This window comes from Castor canadensis, chromosome 6, assembly GCF_047511655.1.
Source record: "Castor canadensis chromosome 6, mCasCan1.hap1v2, whole genome shotgun sequence".
Taxonomy (NCBI): domain Eukaryota; kingdom Metazoa; phylum Chordata; class Mammalia; order Rodentia; family Castoridae; genus Castor; species Castor canadensis.
The window spans coordinates 129284174-129301318 of NC_133391.1; the positions used below are offsets into that span (position 1 = coordinate 129284174).

Consider the following 17145-nt stretch of genomic DNA (forward strand, 5'->3'; position numbering starts at 1 on the left):
TCCCTTTTTTTGTGAAAATCTAAAACTTCTTTTTGATTTAACTCTCCAAGGAAGAGGACCTGACTACATTCATTCCTTCACTCATTTACATTCAAGGCACATTTTGGTTAAGATGATAGGATTTGCAATCAGAGCAACCTCAACTTTAACCTCAGACCTCCCACCTATTGGCCGTAGGATCACAGAGACAAGTTACTAACATTGTAAGCCTCTACTTCCTCAGTAGTAAGAAAGAATAAAAATAATGCAAAAGTCAGAGATAGATTATTGAGATAAGCATGTAACATATCTTATGCCCTTATCACAGAATAAACAAGAAATAAGTGATTGAAATCATCATAGTAAGAAAAGGAATTAGAAAAGTCACCCTGACCTTGTAGTGATGTTGAGTCATAGTGTCACTTAGTGCACAAGAGGTGTCAGGGTAAGGAGGGGATCTTCAGGGGACAGGTCATCAAAAGTGTCCATGAATGGGAACATTTATGACTATTGGCTCTAACAAATAGACATCCAGATTTAGTGAGACATTAAACACAGTCATGGAACAAGTTCATGTCACCAAAATTGAATGTATGAGATTGTTGTTGTTTAGGGATTCTTGCAATTCGGGGTCTCTTTTTTTTTTTTTTTTTTTTTTTTGTCCTCCTGAAAGAGTGATTTTGTTCTGAAGACTGGTAATTCCATCACAGCTTTTGCTTGTTTGTTAACATAGTTCTAAACAGCTGGAAGAAACCATTTGTTTCCTTATTTGGTGTGTGGTCCGCAATTAGAGCAGCACATGTTACACTCAGTGCTGCAAATGCTCTTCCACCTAAACACCCTGCCTGCAGGATACTGTACATTTTCAAATAAAAAAGGGAGACAGTCCTATATTTAAGAGAAGTCCAGGATTTTGAACAATCAAGAAAAATACCATCAGCTAGCTTTCATAGACTTCCTTGCCACTTAATTTTTTTAGTTATTGTAAATAAAACCTATGGAAGATTTTAGTGCTGCAAATAAAGCATTAAGACTTGTTATAGGACTAACCTTTAAGACATAATAACTGCTATTCTATTCTTACACACTTAGGATAAAAGGATTTCAAGTAGAGAAAAAAAAAGTTACCCATGAAAACCGACAATTGATGCCTTTTTTGAAACAGATAAAATGCTATCCCTATTTATCATGTAACTAATTCTAGAGGACAGTTTTTAAACTGAAAATGTTTCTAAATGTATAAAAATAGGTTCCATACCTCCTCTTCCCAAAGCTTCTAAATAATATTAGGGGAAGTATCTGAATTTTTATGTATTTTCTGAGTGTTTTTATATAAATTGTCCTAGTCCATATTCAGTCCTTTCAAAACTCTCCGCAGTGGTCCACAAATGAGAAACACTGAAACTTAGCAAGGTCAAGCAACAGTGCCCAAGGTCATAAGGCAAGTTCATGGCATTACTGTGGCTCTGATTTCAAATCCCTCATACCCATGCTCCCCTGCACTTTTCTTGTATGTTTCATTTGAAAATAAAATCATTTGAGAGAAAGAGTCATTGGCCATAACAGCGACGATAATTTTTCTGGTTTTGTTATTTTCTTATTTATTTATTTATTTATTTATTATTGCAACAATCTTGGCTTTGTCAGAAATAGCATGTGAGGAAAGAGTAAAAGGCCCTCCTAAATTACCTGTGGTGAAACTTTTCATCGCTACTTAGGTACATAAAATAATACACTTCTGGTAGTGCGTTTGTTTTACAGACATGATCCCCATAGATACTGGTTTGTTCTTTTATTAAACAAACACTGTGAAGCTGCTTTTACTGAGCGCATTTTCCTAAAGCTCTCGAGATGTTAGGGTACCTTCAATTCTGTTAGCAGTCCCGCACATAAAATAATCATCCTCCATTTCAAACGTGGAATAATTGGAGACTATTATGAAGATTTTTCGAGATTTTTGCTCCACAGTGAGGGGTCAGGGTAAAGCAAAGTGTGACCCAGGGCTTCATAATGTTTACGTCTGTCAGGGAACCCAGCCACAAAATAAACGACTGAATGAGTTGACATGACAAAGATGTACCGGGTGCCATGGGGATATAACATGGTCTATAGAAGCACAGAAGGCTTCCTGGAGGATGTAACTAAGCAAGTCTACATCTACCCTTTCCCTCACCAGACACTAAAGAAGGAGGATTTTTTTCATATTGTATTCATAAGTACAATTTTGAAAAGGAAGAATTTCTCTGACTTTTAAGATCTTTAAATACAGAGAGTTGGACAATTAGACAATATTGATCCCAGAAGACTTCTACACACAATTTAAAAAAAACAAAACCCTGTCATTCCGCATTTCAAGTTATTAGCCTGTTTTAATTTCAAGATTTTTAAAGAACTTGACTCTAGAAATATTTCCTGTTGATTAGAAAAATCTCCCAGGACTGTGAGTCACTTAGTAGATAATAAACATCAAATTTATTTTCCTTTCCTGCCTTTTCTTCCTCCTGAATTTCTGTCCTTTAATCTCATTTTCCTAAGTATTTAGAAGGAGCTCAATTGCCCTGTTGACTTATTGAATAGAAAAAGCTTAACCTAATTATCTCCCAAATCACTAAAACATTCCTAAAAATACTCCACTGTAGCTGGAAAGTGTATAACAAAACATTTTGATTCATAGCCTATAGTTTTATTGATCTTACATTCTTATATTTAGGTATTCCTTTTGTTTATTGTTTTATTTGATATCCTAATGGACATTTTAATTACAATTTATTTCGTTTGTGTCCTGGGACATATATGAATAGAGGATATCTTCACAGAAGCTTAAATACAGGGCACCCTTTCCTAGTGTTCTCAGGACTATAGGGCGCCTCCAGTTCTGTTCACCCTTCACCAAATTCCAGCACGTAAAATAATTGCTCCCCATTTTAGAACATGGGATGACTGACCTCTAAATCGATGGACTTGCATAGCATGTCAGAATGAACAGTTTATTTCTACAAATGGAAATGCTGCAAAATAAGTTTAGAATTTTCTTTGAATTGCTGCACTTCCATTGTAGAAATAAACTAGAGTTAATTATGATAATAAATTAATATAATATGAAGCCTTTTTTTAAAGAAAGGACAGTGACTTGTACTAAATGAACATTTGTTTGAACAAACTGTCAAACATCTTGTTGTTATACTCTCGCAATGGATTACTCTGAAAATGCAGTTCTTACAATGACATGCTCATAAGAGGCAGCCAATATGTGTATATGCCAGCCTATTGTTTGCTTCCATGCTAACCTCTTCTGACTTTGAGTCTGTGACCAGCAGCTATTTCGAAACACAGCATTTTCCTGAAACTCTTCTATCTGCCCGCTCCGCTTTCCTGAAGCAGTGCGTTTCAACAGAACACAAACCACTAATGTAACTGTATTTCTCTCAAGTTTAGCTCCCCTCCCCTCCCTAATCCTATCAAGTAGTGACTTGGTGTATAAGTAAATAGGTGCCTGTGTGGATGATGTCTAAATTCTCCTGTGTTTAAATTTGGGAGGTCATCTAATATTATAGTAGCTATCTCCTAGGAAGGAAATTCTGAGTTTCTGTGTCCGACACCAAAACTCAAATCTGTCATGTGTAGCATCTGGAATTGCGGAACCAAAATCCAGAAATATTTAAGAGCCAAAAAAGACTCCTTATTTAGAACTCGGCAGAACAGAAGACCTAAGTAATTGGCAGGAGGTGAACATTTTGTTGAGTTTTAAGGGGGATTAGGAATTATATGACTAACAATTAAATGGAGAAATATTTAGATGTCAGAATCCTGTTTTCCCCGGGAAAGAGGTTGGGTTTTCAAATTGCAAAAGAAGACCTAGTTTCGGGGATCAAACATTTCTCCTAGCCATTCAATTATATTTCCACTAAAATTCTTCAGAAAAATACTCATTTAAAAATGTGATGGTTCAATTTTCTACACTTTTCTATTTTTTTTTTTAGCAGTAGTGGGGTTTTGATGGTAATTAAGATATTAAAAATATTTCTACTATTCCCTTGTACCTGTGAAGTCAAAGTTACAAGCTGCTAGTTGGAATATAAACAACAGCAAAATTTCATCTTAGAAAACATCATATTTGTTTTTAAATTTTTTCCCAGTTGTCTAAATACTCATATCTGTGAAATAGTAGCCAGTCCCTCAAAACAATATTGACCTTTATATTTGAAATGAAGGCTTACTGTTGCTCGTGATTAATCTCAGAAATAAGAAGCTTATTTCCATGACCCTGTTAAGGTCTGGTAGCCCAAGGGGGATTATGTGTAACTGTTCAGAAGAAACGAGAAAGAAGGGGTGAGTAATTTTTAAGGAAAAATAACATTAGCATGGACAGGCACTTCTAAAGTCTCTACCCGATTTCACATTAGCAAGAAGGACCAAAGTTTCCACTTCCTGTTCATACTTTCACACTTACAGGTCCATTGCTCTTACCTTGCTTAACCATTCAAGAAGCAGAGAGATGAGCAAGAAGCATGTTGGCAATCAGGAGGAAAAGACAAATTTGTTTCTCCTTCCTTGTAATTTTGACAAAAAGCTGGGCATTCAATAGCATCATTATTGTGCCCTTGTATCTTATTAATTAGACATCAATTAACAGCACATTCTTTTAAAAATATAAATTGGTAAGAAAACACAAGGATGATTAATGACTAGTGAAAATATTTATTACTGACTTTAGCCTGGATGGAAAGGTAGGATTTGTTTTACTATAAGTAAAACTGGGATAACAATGAAGGAAATATTTTCTGCTTCCAAAACTGTGCACATGGACTGTATCTTTTATTATCAGACAGCAGTGATGCTGCTTCACTTACAAAACTTAAAACCTCACTGGACAGAACAAGAGCTTTGTATTCGTGAAGATGACACAGTACCACCATTGTGCTGCCTGCTTCTCTGTGTCCTCCCCTCCCCTCACTCCCATTCACTCCTCCCCATCAGCCCTCAGGGGCTCCTCCCCTCCTTACCTCAATAAGGTCAGATCTCTTATGTTGTCTCCCTTCCGGCTCATATGAAGCCATTCTACTAAACACCAAGTTGTTTAGCTTTGTGTTGATTCTGTCAAGACTGTTGGCATTGCCTAAGAGCTGCTGAGAAGTGGAAATGAACTCATACTATGGAATGAAGTGCTAATAATGGAATTTCATGCTCCAGAAGGACAGATTAATAGGTATGGGCACTTTCGTGATCCTTCACAAAGAACACCAGGAAGGCGATCACCTGTTTGGCTGATGTGAAATCAGATCCTTACACAAAAGCAAAAAGACAGTTTGTGAAGCATTAAAATATTGCAAGTCAATTCCTAGAGAATGTCTGCTTTTGAACTTTCAGTTCCTCCAAGGTTGTTGCTATTTGGGGCAGCAATCACTCACCCGCTCTCTTGGAGCCTATATGTCAGATAACAAAGAAGTGAAATGGTAAAAATGTTTTCTGTTACTCATCCCCAAAGCTGATATGAAGCATGTACCAGTCTCAAAACCTGTGGCATGCTGGATGCTGCTGTGAAAGTAAGCAGCACGTTTACTATCAGTCTTTTATGAAAGTGTCTCGAACATTTTGATCCTCTTTGGTCTATAAGAGATTGATTGAGTTTTAGGCATCTGGAAATTTGGAAGACATGATGAGGATGATCACTGAGTGGAACTACTGGCCAATTTTTTCCAGTTAAGAGGGGGTTAAGTTCCCTCTTGGACTCTCCAAACCTCTCTAATCTTATCCTTGAAAAGTGGAGCTCTGCCTTGGTTTACAGTGGAGGTCACCCGCCAGGCAGTGTTTGGACAGGGACTGATGGAATTATGCTGCATTGCTAGCATTAAATACCACTGGGTGGTGAGAACTGATGACAGCATCAGGGTCCTTTGACTCCTTGAGTAGAATGTCTTGAAATATATGCCTCTCCAAGATGTACCAGACTCGGAAAGCATGCAAAGAACTCTATTTGACGTTCATCATATACAAGCAAATTGATCTTTGTTGTCAGAGTTCTGCATTAGAGCTCATCTCCAAGGTGACGCCACACCTCTTTAAGGGAAAAGCTGCCAGAGGCTGTGAAAGTGATCTGCCTGTTTTCTTCTCACACTGACTTGCAGGGAAGCACTGGTGCTTTCAAAATAATTTATTACTCAAACCCTTGTGAAGGGTTTGCTAATAATGATTGTCCGTCCATATTTCTAAGAATGGTTGAAATAAGGAAAGTGATATATGGCAGCTGTGTATAATTTAGTAATCTTTCTTGGATTTCTCAGCCATAAGCATGCGTTTGCTCATTTTAACAGCGCCCTCTACACACTATTTTGTAACATTCACACGTTCACACTTAATATAAAGTTTGACCCAAGTCAGCCCTACCTGTGTGTGTGTGTGTGTGTGTGTGTGTGTGTGTTATGCTTTTCAGGAGTGGCCTGTGACTACACTGTTTAATCAGGGCTACGTTGAAAAACAAAATTTCAAGGGAGTGTTTCTCACATTAATAATGAGATAAAGTGTAAGTGTGTCAGTGAAGCAAGCTCTGTTGCAAAGGGCAAGTGTCATGCAGCAGGAAGTCCTGGCCACCCCTTCCAGCTGTGCCTCAGCCAGTCTGCCACTTCTCTGTCAGTGCATACCACCACACAGAAGAAATGCCCTCACTCAGCTACAAGTGCTTCCTGCTGCTTACGGGGTCCTCCGGCCCCAGGGTCCTGCACCAGCTCTGACTTCCTCCTGTTTCCGTGGATCTTGGCATTCTCTTTACAAATGGCTTTTGTTTGGGACCCTCTGGGAGTCACAGTACCAGGACCATCTCCAAGAGCCAAATCAAGATTGCATTTCTCAAAGTCTTACAGGTATGCCTTGTTCTTTTTTTGCAGCTGGCAAAGAATTTTCATCTGCTTTATGTCCTTTGTAAATCTGCCTTTGCCTCGTGTGGATTGATTTAATTCACGAGGTTAATTAAATTGCCAGTTGTGAAATAAGGCATAATATATTGTGAACCTTGAAGTAGTCGGGGGTGTGTGGGAACCTGCTGAAGTAGAAGGAAGTTGCTTAACTCCAAAAGCTGTTTCTTCGAGTTGAGTGGTAAACTTAAAAAAGTATTCATATCATAGTGCTGTGTTCTGGAAGAACAGTATATTAACTTGCCTAATGGATTAATACCATCAAATTGGCCAACTAGCTTTAAGCCAACTCTTTAAATATTAGGAAAGGGTTCTTGTTTGATTAACCAAACAACTAAAGCATTACAGTGTTGTTTACAGTACTCCAGAGCATATTCATATGAAAAAGTTGAAACAATCTCTGTGGTTAAAGTGGCAATTCAAAGTTTTAATCTTGTCTAGCAGACCTAGACACTGTAAGTTCTAAGTAAATATTTTATTAATCTTTTATTTCTAAAGATTTCTCTGAAAATCATACAAAAATTTCAACCTCAGGCCCTTCATAGACTATCTTAGGTGTTTATAAAGAAAAGATTAATTTTTCACAATGTTGTGTTTCTGACTGGTAATACCTATACTACTGAAAGATACTTCAGCATTAGTAAACAGAAGTGAAATTGTTTGCATAATTTTAAGAATAGATATTTCTTACTTAGATCAAAAACAACAAATGTGAAAGCTGCCAGGCTTATGTAGAAGTGTGCACTAGCTTTGGGTTAAAATATGTTCTGATTTGTCTGCATAGGAAACATTCAACATTTGAATTAAAATAATCGTGAGGATTACTTGCTTTAAACTGCAAGAAGGATAGTGCCTTCTTTTATAGAGAACTATAAAAGTCAGATAAATAAAATTATAACTCACTAAGAGATAAATCTAAGTTGTCAGCTAATGGTGTAAATAGTATTTCCATTTCAAAGCAAAATAACTGCAACTTATTTTTATCAATTATGTTAACTTGTTCTAGTTATGAAATTTGGTTGGTTAGAAATTGCATGCCTTTGACATGCTTCACATTCTACTGAACACGATTCTCTTGTTTGTTATTTGCATCTCACACCTATTATGTGCTACATTATATGCTCAGAACCTGTTATCAAAGATTTATGAACATTCCTGAGGCTTTCCTCATCACTGAGATCAAATAGCAGGTTCCTTAATATTATAAATATCTAGCTTCTGGTTAGATAGAACGAATATAATAGCTTGATGAACTAAAAGGTCTGAGAAATCCCAAGAAATGCAGACTTTAATGTCTACTATATGATTCACAAATGTGAAACTTGCCATCCTGTTCTATCAAGTGTATTTATTTCCTTGTTAGTTCTGACCCCTTTCTAAAACATAAGTACTGGTGTGGCTGAGGATGAGCTTTGCAGGTCTCTAAGTGTCCCTCTTCCTAAATAAGCTTCATTTGTAGCTAATGTAAGAGGTGAGGATGACGTCTTAAATAACCATCATTGACCATTCTCCTTTAGAAACTTGATAGGTTCCATCCCTCATTCATTCCTATTCATTTGGATCTTAATTGCCTACATAAAAATTAATTTAATCATCTGTATTGTTTTCATTGTTGTGTTTTCTATTTTGTCCTCCTAGTTTGACTGCTAAAAGGGACTCTGACCATCTTAGGGGTCAGATGCTCCCTTACATATAACAGGAATGCCATTTATACCAACTCAAAGGAGCACTCTCTTATCTGATATCACTGCATAATGTCTTTATGGGAGGAGCCAAATTGTTGATAGCATTGTACTATCACAGATCAAGGGTTGAATGGAAGGCTAGGAAGATAGGAGGGCATTTGGCTGCCTGGTCTCACCTTTACAGAGGTCCCTCACCTCTCCAAAAGAGATTATGCAGTTAGCCTCAGCAATGTGCTGATGATAATGGAAAAGGATGTTTATCATCTAGAGCTAAATTTTTATCACCATAAGTAAGTGTATACATGTATGTGTACACACACACACACACACACACACACACAAGCATTTGTATGCACATACACTTAAATGTTACATTTATCTTCTTAATGCAAAGTTTTATTGCACAGCATTCCTGGAACTTGAAGCACTAAACTGTTAGTGCAAACATTTAAACTATCCTTTAATTTTACAGCCTTGTATTTGCATTGTTTGCTCCCTTTTTAATATACAATATCCTTTAAAACATGAAAATAACTTAAGCTTTTGTCGACCTTTACAAGGCTTTGGCTATGATTCCACTATTGAAGCAACTAAAAGAAGTGCATATAACTCAACATTCCTGCTCTGGATCTGTCCCATATCATACTGGTCAAGAACAATATTTTATATTCTGTAAAATATTCAAGTGAGCTTGCAATAGTGCCATTGTTTCTTTTGAATATTGAGTGGATATTACGGAATATTGCTAGTGGCACACTTAGCTTTTAGTGTCCTTGGCAATGTTTTTGCTTCCTGGGAGCATTCAGGTTAAAAGAAAGTCAAGTCCATAAGGTATAAAATTTAGGTGATGAGTCTGATTTGTTAAAGTAATAACAAACATAACTATTTGTGAATGTTGACCACTGAGAAATACTCAAAATCTTAGATAATTATAGAATACTCAAAATAGATTTGAAGGTAGATTTTCAGTGATAACAAGATTTGTCTTTGGTGAGTAAAATACATTTTTAGAGAAAAAAAAGCCAAGTATTTATATACAGTTTATAATGCTATGCTTAATTTAATGTCAAAAGAAAGATTTAAAGAGATGGAGAGGAAAGGAAAGAGGGAGAGGTTGAGGGAAGGAGGAGAATAAAAGAGAAACAAGGAGGGAGAAAGAAAGAGTTGAGACAGAGACAGAGATGGACAGAGACAGAGAGAGAGAATAAAGAAATTAGTCTTCCTCTGTGAACCACAATAGAGCGCCAAAAATGTTGAAAGCAATGGAATCAGTGACCTGATACTAACAGAGGTGACTGCTCTTTTGAAGGGCAAGACACTGATTTGTTACCTTAGGTCCTGGCATATTTGTTGTAAGATCTACCTCATTAAAGAGATACCCCTCACATGTGTCTTAGGGAAGAAAAGGAGAATGAAATGCTTATGTCATTTTTGAGAATGTAATATGAGTGGACTTATGTTAATGGTGTAAAAATAGTACCTAGAAAAAATTAGGGAAAAACATGACCTGGGAAGCAAGAATCAAGGAAATAAGACTCAGTGAGCTGTGAAGGCTGACAGCTCCAGTAAGAGAACACTAGGAAATTTTGCATTTTAAAAAATATTGTTGAAAATTGCAGTAATGTTCACAAAAACATAAAATAGAAAGTTACTGTCCTAGAGATAGGTCTATCTTCTAGCTAGAAGAAATCGTAAAACTTTCTGCTTTGTGTCTCCTCAAAAAATTATTTACAGGACTGGGTGTGTAGCTGAAGTGTTACAGAACTTTCCTAGCATGTGGGATGCTCTGGGTTCAACCCCAGTACTGAAACAAAACAAAACAAAACAGGGGAATGTTCAAGGGAAAATTTCATGTGGTGATTACAGGGTAGGTGCCATGCAAATAAAATAGAAAAACATGTAGGACACAACTACTGTAGAACAGAGATGATTCCATAGCATCCTGCAGGCCAGTAACAGAAAATAGCTTCTATTTTTCTTTCCCTGTATACTGATGGAATACACTGCAAAATTGAAATTCTCACAAAATCTCCCAATCTCATTTTTGCAAACCATTTCAACATTTTTCCCTCCCCAGCATTTTAGTAGAGCTGCCAAACTGGTGATTTGTTCAACACACTGAACAAACTTGTACTTCTGGTAGTAGGGGTAGCAAGTAAAATATTCTAAAGGAACATAGAGCAGAAGCACTGAATGTGACACAAATGATCTTGAAGCTATGAAAAGATAAAGCAATATTTGCTAAAATGAGGAAGTCTAAATAACCTTATTCATTATCCCGTGTACTCTTAAAAAGTTATACTCACATCTGTCACTTCGAGCTTGTTGATTTTATAGGAGTGGATATGAGCAGGGATCATAGAAGAGTATGATCTCATACCTACTTTACTAAAACCTAAGCCATGGAAGGGCATTAGTAATTGTCTAATCAAATGCCTACTAGAAAATGCTGATTGGATCCCACATTTTATTTTATTTTATTTTTTCATTTTTCTTTTATTATTCATATGTGCATACAAGGATTGGTTCATTTCTCCCCACTGCCCCCACCCCCTCCCTTACCACCCACTCCGCCCCCTCCCTCTCCCCCCCCCCTCAATACCCAGCAGAAACTATTTTGCCCTTATTTCTAATTTTGTTGTAGAGAGAATATCAGCATTAATAGGAAGGAACAAGGGTTTTTGCTGGTTGAGATAAGGATAGCTATACAGGGCATTGACTCACATTGATTTCCTGTGCGTGGGTGTTACCTTCTAGGTTAATTCTTTTTGATCTCACCTTTTCTCTAGTACCTGTTCCCCTTTTCCTATTGGCCTCAGTTGCTTTAAGGTATCTGCTTTAGTTTCTCTGCGTTAAGGGCAACAAATGCTAGCTAGTTTTTTAGGTGTCTTACCTATCCTCATCCCTCCCTTGTGTGCTCTCGCTTTTATCATGTGCTCATAGTCCAATCCCCTTGTTGTGTTTGCCCTTGATCTAATGTCCACATATGAGGGAGAACACACGATTTTTGGTTTTTTGAGCCAGGCTAACCTCACTCAGAATGATGTTCTCCAATTCCATCCATTTACCAGCAAATGATAACATTTTGTTCTTCTTCATGGCTGCATAAAATTCCATTGTGTATAGATACCACGTTTTCTTAATCCATTCATCAGTGGTGGGACATCTTGGCTGTTTCCATAACTTGGCTATTGTGAATAGTGCCGCAATAAACATGGATGTGCAGGTGCCTCTGGAGTAACAGTCTTTTGGGTATATCCCCAAGAGTGGTATTGCTGGATCAAATGGTAGATTGATGTCCAGCTTTTTAAGTAGCCTCCAAATTTTTTTCCAGAGTGGTTGTACTAGTCTACATTCCCACCAACAGTGTAAGAGGGTTCCTTTTTCCCCGCATCCTCGCCAACACCTGTTGTTGGTGGTGTTGCTGATGATGGCTATTCTAACAGGGGTGAGGTGGAATCTTAGCGTGGTTTTAATTTGCATTTCCTTTATTGCTAGAGATGGTGAGCATTTTTTCATGTGTTTTCTGGCCATTTGAATTTCTTCTTTTGAGAAAGTTCTGTTTAGTTCACATGCCCATTTCTTTATTGGTTCATTAGTTTTGGGAGAATTTAGTTTTTTAAGTTCCCTGTATATTCTGGTTATCAGTCCTTTGTCTGATGTATAGTTGGCAAATATTTTCTCCCACTCTGTGGGTGTTCTCTTCAGTTTAGAGACCATTTCTTTTGATGAACAGAAGCTTTTTAGTTTTATGAGGTCCCATTTATCTATACTATCTCTTAGTTGCTGTGCTGCTGGGGTTTCATTGAGAAAGTTCTTACCTATACCTACTAACTCCAGAGTATTTCCTACTCTTTCTTGTATCAACTTAAGAGTTTGGGGTCTGATATTAAGATCCTTGTGGATCCCACATTTTAGAAAGGGGTTAAGTGCCATTAGGAATCAGTACACTAAGATGTCACTTTCTAAGTGCCACAAGAATACCTCTATAGCTTTTTTTTTTCAGTTTTCAAAACTATTCAGATGTAATAGGTATAATATCAACTGTTCCCTAATATATCTAATTTTATTCTTTAGGGTAGCATGGGTATAATTAATGTCAAGTAATAGAGGAAGAGTGGAGGTTCAGAGACCAGAGACCACACACGTATGTGGTCAGAAAGTTTGGAGCCAGAGTAATAAGAGCTAATTTGTATTGGGCACTTATCCTGTACTAGGCAGTATTCCCAGGGTTGTAGGCACATTATCTCATCCATGTCATCCTCCAAGACAGCCCCAGGATGTGAATCTATCAGTACCTTTATTTCACAAATGAGGAAGCTAAGCTAAGAACTTGTCCAAGGGTGAACTCTGACAGATTATCCTACAACCCAGACTCCTATAAATAGTCTCTCCCCTGCCTCCAGTTTCCTGAGCAGATCCTCTTATCCCTGAACCATAAGAAATTCCATAGTGAGAGGTACAATTCCAACTGACTTGCTGTCTTCCTCTGTTGAAATCACAATCTTAGAACAGTAGCATAGTATCATTCTAATACATAGTACTAATACAGTATTATAATATGTTATAGTATACTGTATATAGTACACAGAATATATAGAATAGATACTATCATATATAATCTGTCACTGTAACATGTTCTAATATATTATTCACTGTTCTCATATCTTAATTTACTATTCTAATATTCTAACCTAAAAGAGATAGTGATTTCTGCCTGGAAGCTGGGGAGGGAGTAGAGTGGCCCAATAATGTATACACATGTAAGTAAATGTAAAAACAATAAAATAAAATTTGTAAAAAATAAAAGAGATACTGATGACCAATTAAGATATAAATAAATTTACTAAACAATATCTAAATTGTCCTCTAGCCTAATTGATAATGGTCTACAGTAGTGTAAAACAAAAACATCAATATAAGATGGTTTTGGTTTTTGGTGTTTGTTTTCTGTTTGCTTGTTTTTGTACAGTGCTGGGAAGGATTCTAGGACCTCATGCATGCTCTGTTACTAAGCCACACTCCCAGTCTCCGAAGTATTTCTTGTGTAGATAAAAAAGAAAGAATGAATGAAAGGAAAACTACTCAGCGATTTTATGTGGCCTGTTTCTGTCTCCTCCCTGGCTGTTGCTCCAAGGACTTCCATCTGGCTCATTTTATATGGCCAAAAATGTTGGTCACGTGGTTGAATTTTACTGCCAAATTGTTGCTCCTTGGCCAGCTGCTCAGAGGAGCCAGAAGATTCTCTGAGTTACAGAGGCCAGCTTCATCCTATAGCATGTCTGTCCATTATACTGGCAGTGTCTTGACTACTGGAAATGAGCCATCTTTATGATTTTCCAAATTATGAGTAATATTGGCTAAGTTGATAATGAAAACTTGTTACTCTATAGACAACATTTATTCCTAAGAATAACAATAATCATTGCCCATTATGGAAAGAGGTAGAATGGAGTAGGAGGCAACTTTGGCTTTGGAGTCAAACAGACCAAGCTTGAGTGCCAACTCTGCTGCTTTCTCAATTGTTCAGTATTCTTAACCTCCACAGGACATTTTCATGTCTATAAATGGAAAATGAAAATACCTGCTACATAGGTCATTGTGCATATTAATTGAAAATATACACATAAAGACAGGTTTATATACCACCTCTTTTATCACATCGTCTAAGTTCCCTTATCACTTCAAGAATTTTATGATGCTCCTTTTCAAATATGTTTAGCAGTTAAGCATCATCATTGGGACCACTCTTGGCTACAGAATTAGCCCAGCATAGCTAACTTATAGTCAGTTACCTTATAAGCATCATGCATGTATATATATACATAGGTTTACCTTGGAAAGGGTGTGCAGAAGGGTGAGAGCTGGCACACCGTAGAGCCAGTTCAAATTTCCACATTATCGTTTACAGCTATTTGACATTGGACGAGTTACTTCATGTGCCTCAGTTTCCTCATCCATCATACAGGCCATTGTGAGGATTGAGTGCATTAGCCATAAACAGCACTGAGATAAATGTTAGCTCTTATTAATACTAAAATATTAGCTTGCATGACCATGATTTTTGTCTTTTTTTTTCATGAGCAAATAAAACTACTGTTCAGACCCCTGACAAGTGTGGGGAGACTCTACTTCCCTTTGTCACTTTCTTGGGAACAAAGGTTTAGCGCTGAAGAGACTTGAGGGGTCTCTTGGACAGAGCAAGAACTTTCAGTTCTGTGGACTTCTGTGAACATTTTTGCCCCAGTGCTATAGCCGCACTTTGTTTTTTGTTTTGTTTTTTTTTTCTTTTATTATTCATATGTGCATACAAGGCTTGGTTCATTTCTCCCCACTGCCCCCACCCCCTCCCTTACCACCCACTCCGCCCCCTCCCTCTCCCCCCCCCCAATACCCAGCAGAAACTATTTTGCCCTTATTTCTAATTTTGTTGTAGAGAGAGTATAAGCAATAATAGGAAGGAACAAGGGTTTTTGCTGGTTGAGATAAGGATAGCTATACAGGGAGTTGACTCACATTAATTTCCTGTGCATGTGTGTTACCTTCTAGGTTAATTCTTTTTGATCTAACCTTTTCTCTAGTACCTGTTCCCCTTTTCCTATTGGCCTCAGTTGCTTTAAGGTATCTGCTTTAGTTTCTCTGCGTTAAGGGCAACAAATGCTAGCAAGTTTTTTAGGTGTCTTACCTATCCTCACCCCTCCCTTGTGTGCTCTCGCTTTTATCATGTGCTCATAGTCCAATCCCCTTGTTGTGTTTGCCCTTGATCTAATGTCCACATATGAGGGAGAACATATGATTTTTGGTCTTTTGGGCCAGGCTAACCTCACTCAGAATGATGTTATCCAATTCCATCCATTTACCAGTGAATGATAACATTTCGTTCTTCTTCATGGCTGCATAAAATTCCATTGTGTATAGATACCACATTTTCTTAATCCATTCGTCAGTGCTGGGGCATCTTGGCTGTTTCCATAACTTTATAGCCGCACTTTGGTCCAGCTCCCGTTTACTTAATAGCTTCAGTTAGGCAGCAGGGGGACTTACTTGGGGCTCATTTCTTACAAATGGGGAAAATCATAACAGTCATAATTGGGCAACAACCGTGGAAAGATAGGCCTCTGAAAAATAGAGAAACTCTTCTTCCAGGTAAAACTAAGCTCAGACATGTTACCTAGAAAATGCAATAGAATTTTTATAATGAGGAATGACTTTGTTAAAATACTTTCACATAAGTCATTAGCTGAATTTTTTCTAAATTGAAAGAAAGTCACATCGTCTATTTCAAAAGAATGTCTGCAATTATCACTGTAGGCTAAAAACAGAGATAGAGGGGGCAAGTACAGTTGTGAGTGCTCTGTACTATCAAAACTGCAGCCACAGACAGGAAGATGAAGAATTCTGTTTAGTTGATATAAAAGTACTGATGATATAGGTTACTTGTGGGCCATGGATCAGCACAGAGAATTGTCAGAGTGGATGAGTGGGAGATGGGAAATAATCAAGGTGGCAAAAAAAGAAAGCCACTTCCCGCTGCAGAGGATTTATAATGATGCTGCTGTATTCATTCTTGTGTAGAGAGTACATCAACCATTGTCACCTTCTTCACTTCCTTCCTTTACCCTCCCTCTTTCATATGTGACCTCCCCTTAGCGTGACCTGTTTTTCACAATATTGCTGTATTTGTATTAGGTCTATGTTCCACATATGAGAGAGAGCATGCGGCCTTTGTCCTTCTGAACCTGGCTAACTTCACTTACGATGATGTTTTATAGTTCCATCCATTATCTGAAAATGACAAAATTTCATTCTTCTTTGTGGCTGAATAAAATCCTATTGTATACAAATACCACATTTTCTTAATCCAATCTTCAGTAGTGGGGCATCTCGGCTGTTTCCATAGCATAGCTATTGTGAATAGTGCTGCAATGAACATGGGTGTGCAGGTGCCTTTGTTGAAACCTGATTTACATCCCTTTGGGTATGTCCTTAGGAGTGGGATTGCTGGATCATATGGCAGTTCTATTTGTAGTTTTTTGAGGAGTCTCCATACTGTTTTCCATAGTGGTTATACTAATTTACATTACTACCAGCAGTTTATGAGAGTTCAATAAGGAACTTTCTTACAAAAGGTGGAAGAATTCAATTCTGTGCACTTGGTCTTGCTATGCCTTGTTGTGGAGGACACAGCTCCTCTCATGTTCTATGCCACAACCAATTACTCACCTCTCACCTTCGGTCTCTCCACTCCTTACTTTCATTATTTTTCCTACCCTTTTATTCCTTTAGCTCTATCTTTTTGGGGTTCACTATAAAGATTTTTTTTTATCTTTCACAATGACGGACTGAAGTGAGTTCTCTGAATTTCTGTAAGGCTTAATTAAATAAATACCCTAGAGTCACTTTGAATCAAAGCAAGAAAGAGCACAGTATGGTAATTTTGTCAAATTATGTAATTTAATACCTGATAATAGTGTAAATTTGGAGGTGAAAAACTAAAATGTTGAAGAAAATCTGGCTTTTTGAATATAGTAAATACATATTACTTTAATTAGGTTACATCAATGAAAATACTG

The 17145-nt window shown here is 37.3% G+C and overlaps 1 protein-coding gene across 12 annotated transcripts in view; it reads left to right on the top strand.

Annotated features, from left to right (window-relative positions):
- Positions 1 to 17145, top strand: part of Pde4d (phosphodiesterase 4D) — a 1369518-nt gene that overhangs the window by 1040845 nt on the left and 311528 nt on the right. The window contains exon 1 of one of the 12 annotated variants that reach the window (XM_020178773.2): positions 6480 to 6836. The exons of 10 other annotated variants lie outside the window; for them this stretch is intronic. In XM_020178773.2, the coding sequence (XP_020034362.1) occupies positions 6748 to 6836 (89 nt within the window). In that variant the 5' untranslated portion in view covers positions 6480 to 6747. Of the gene's footprint in view, positions 1 to 6479; positions 6837 to 17145 lie in introns of those variants that run through there. One more of the 12 variants, XM_074077458.1, reaches the window with a different exon arrangement.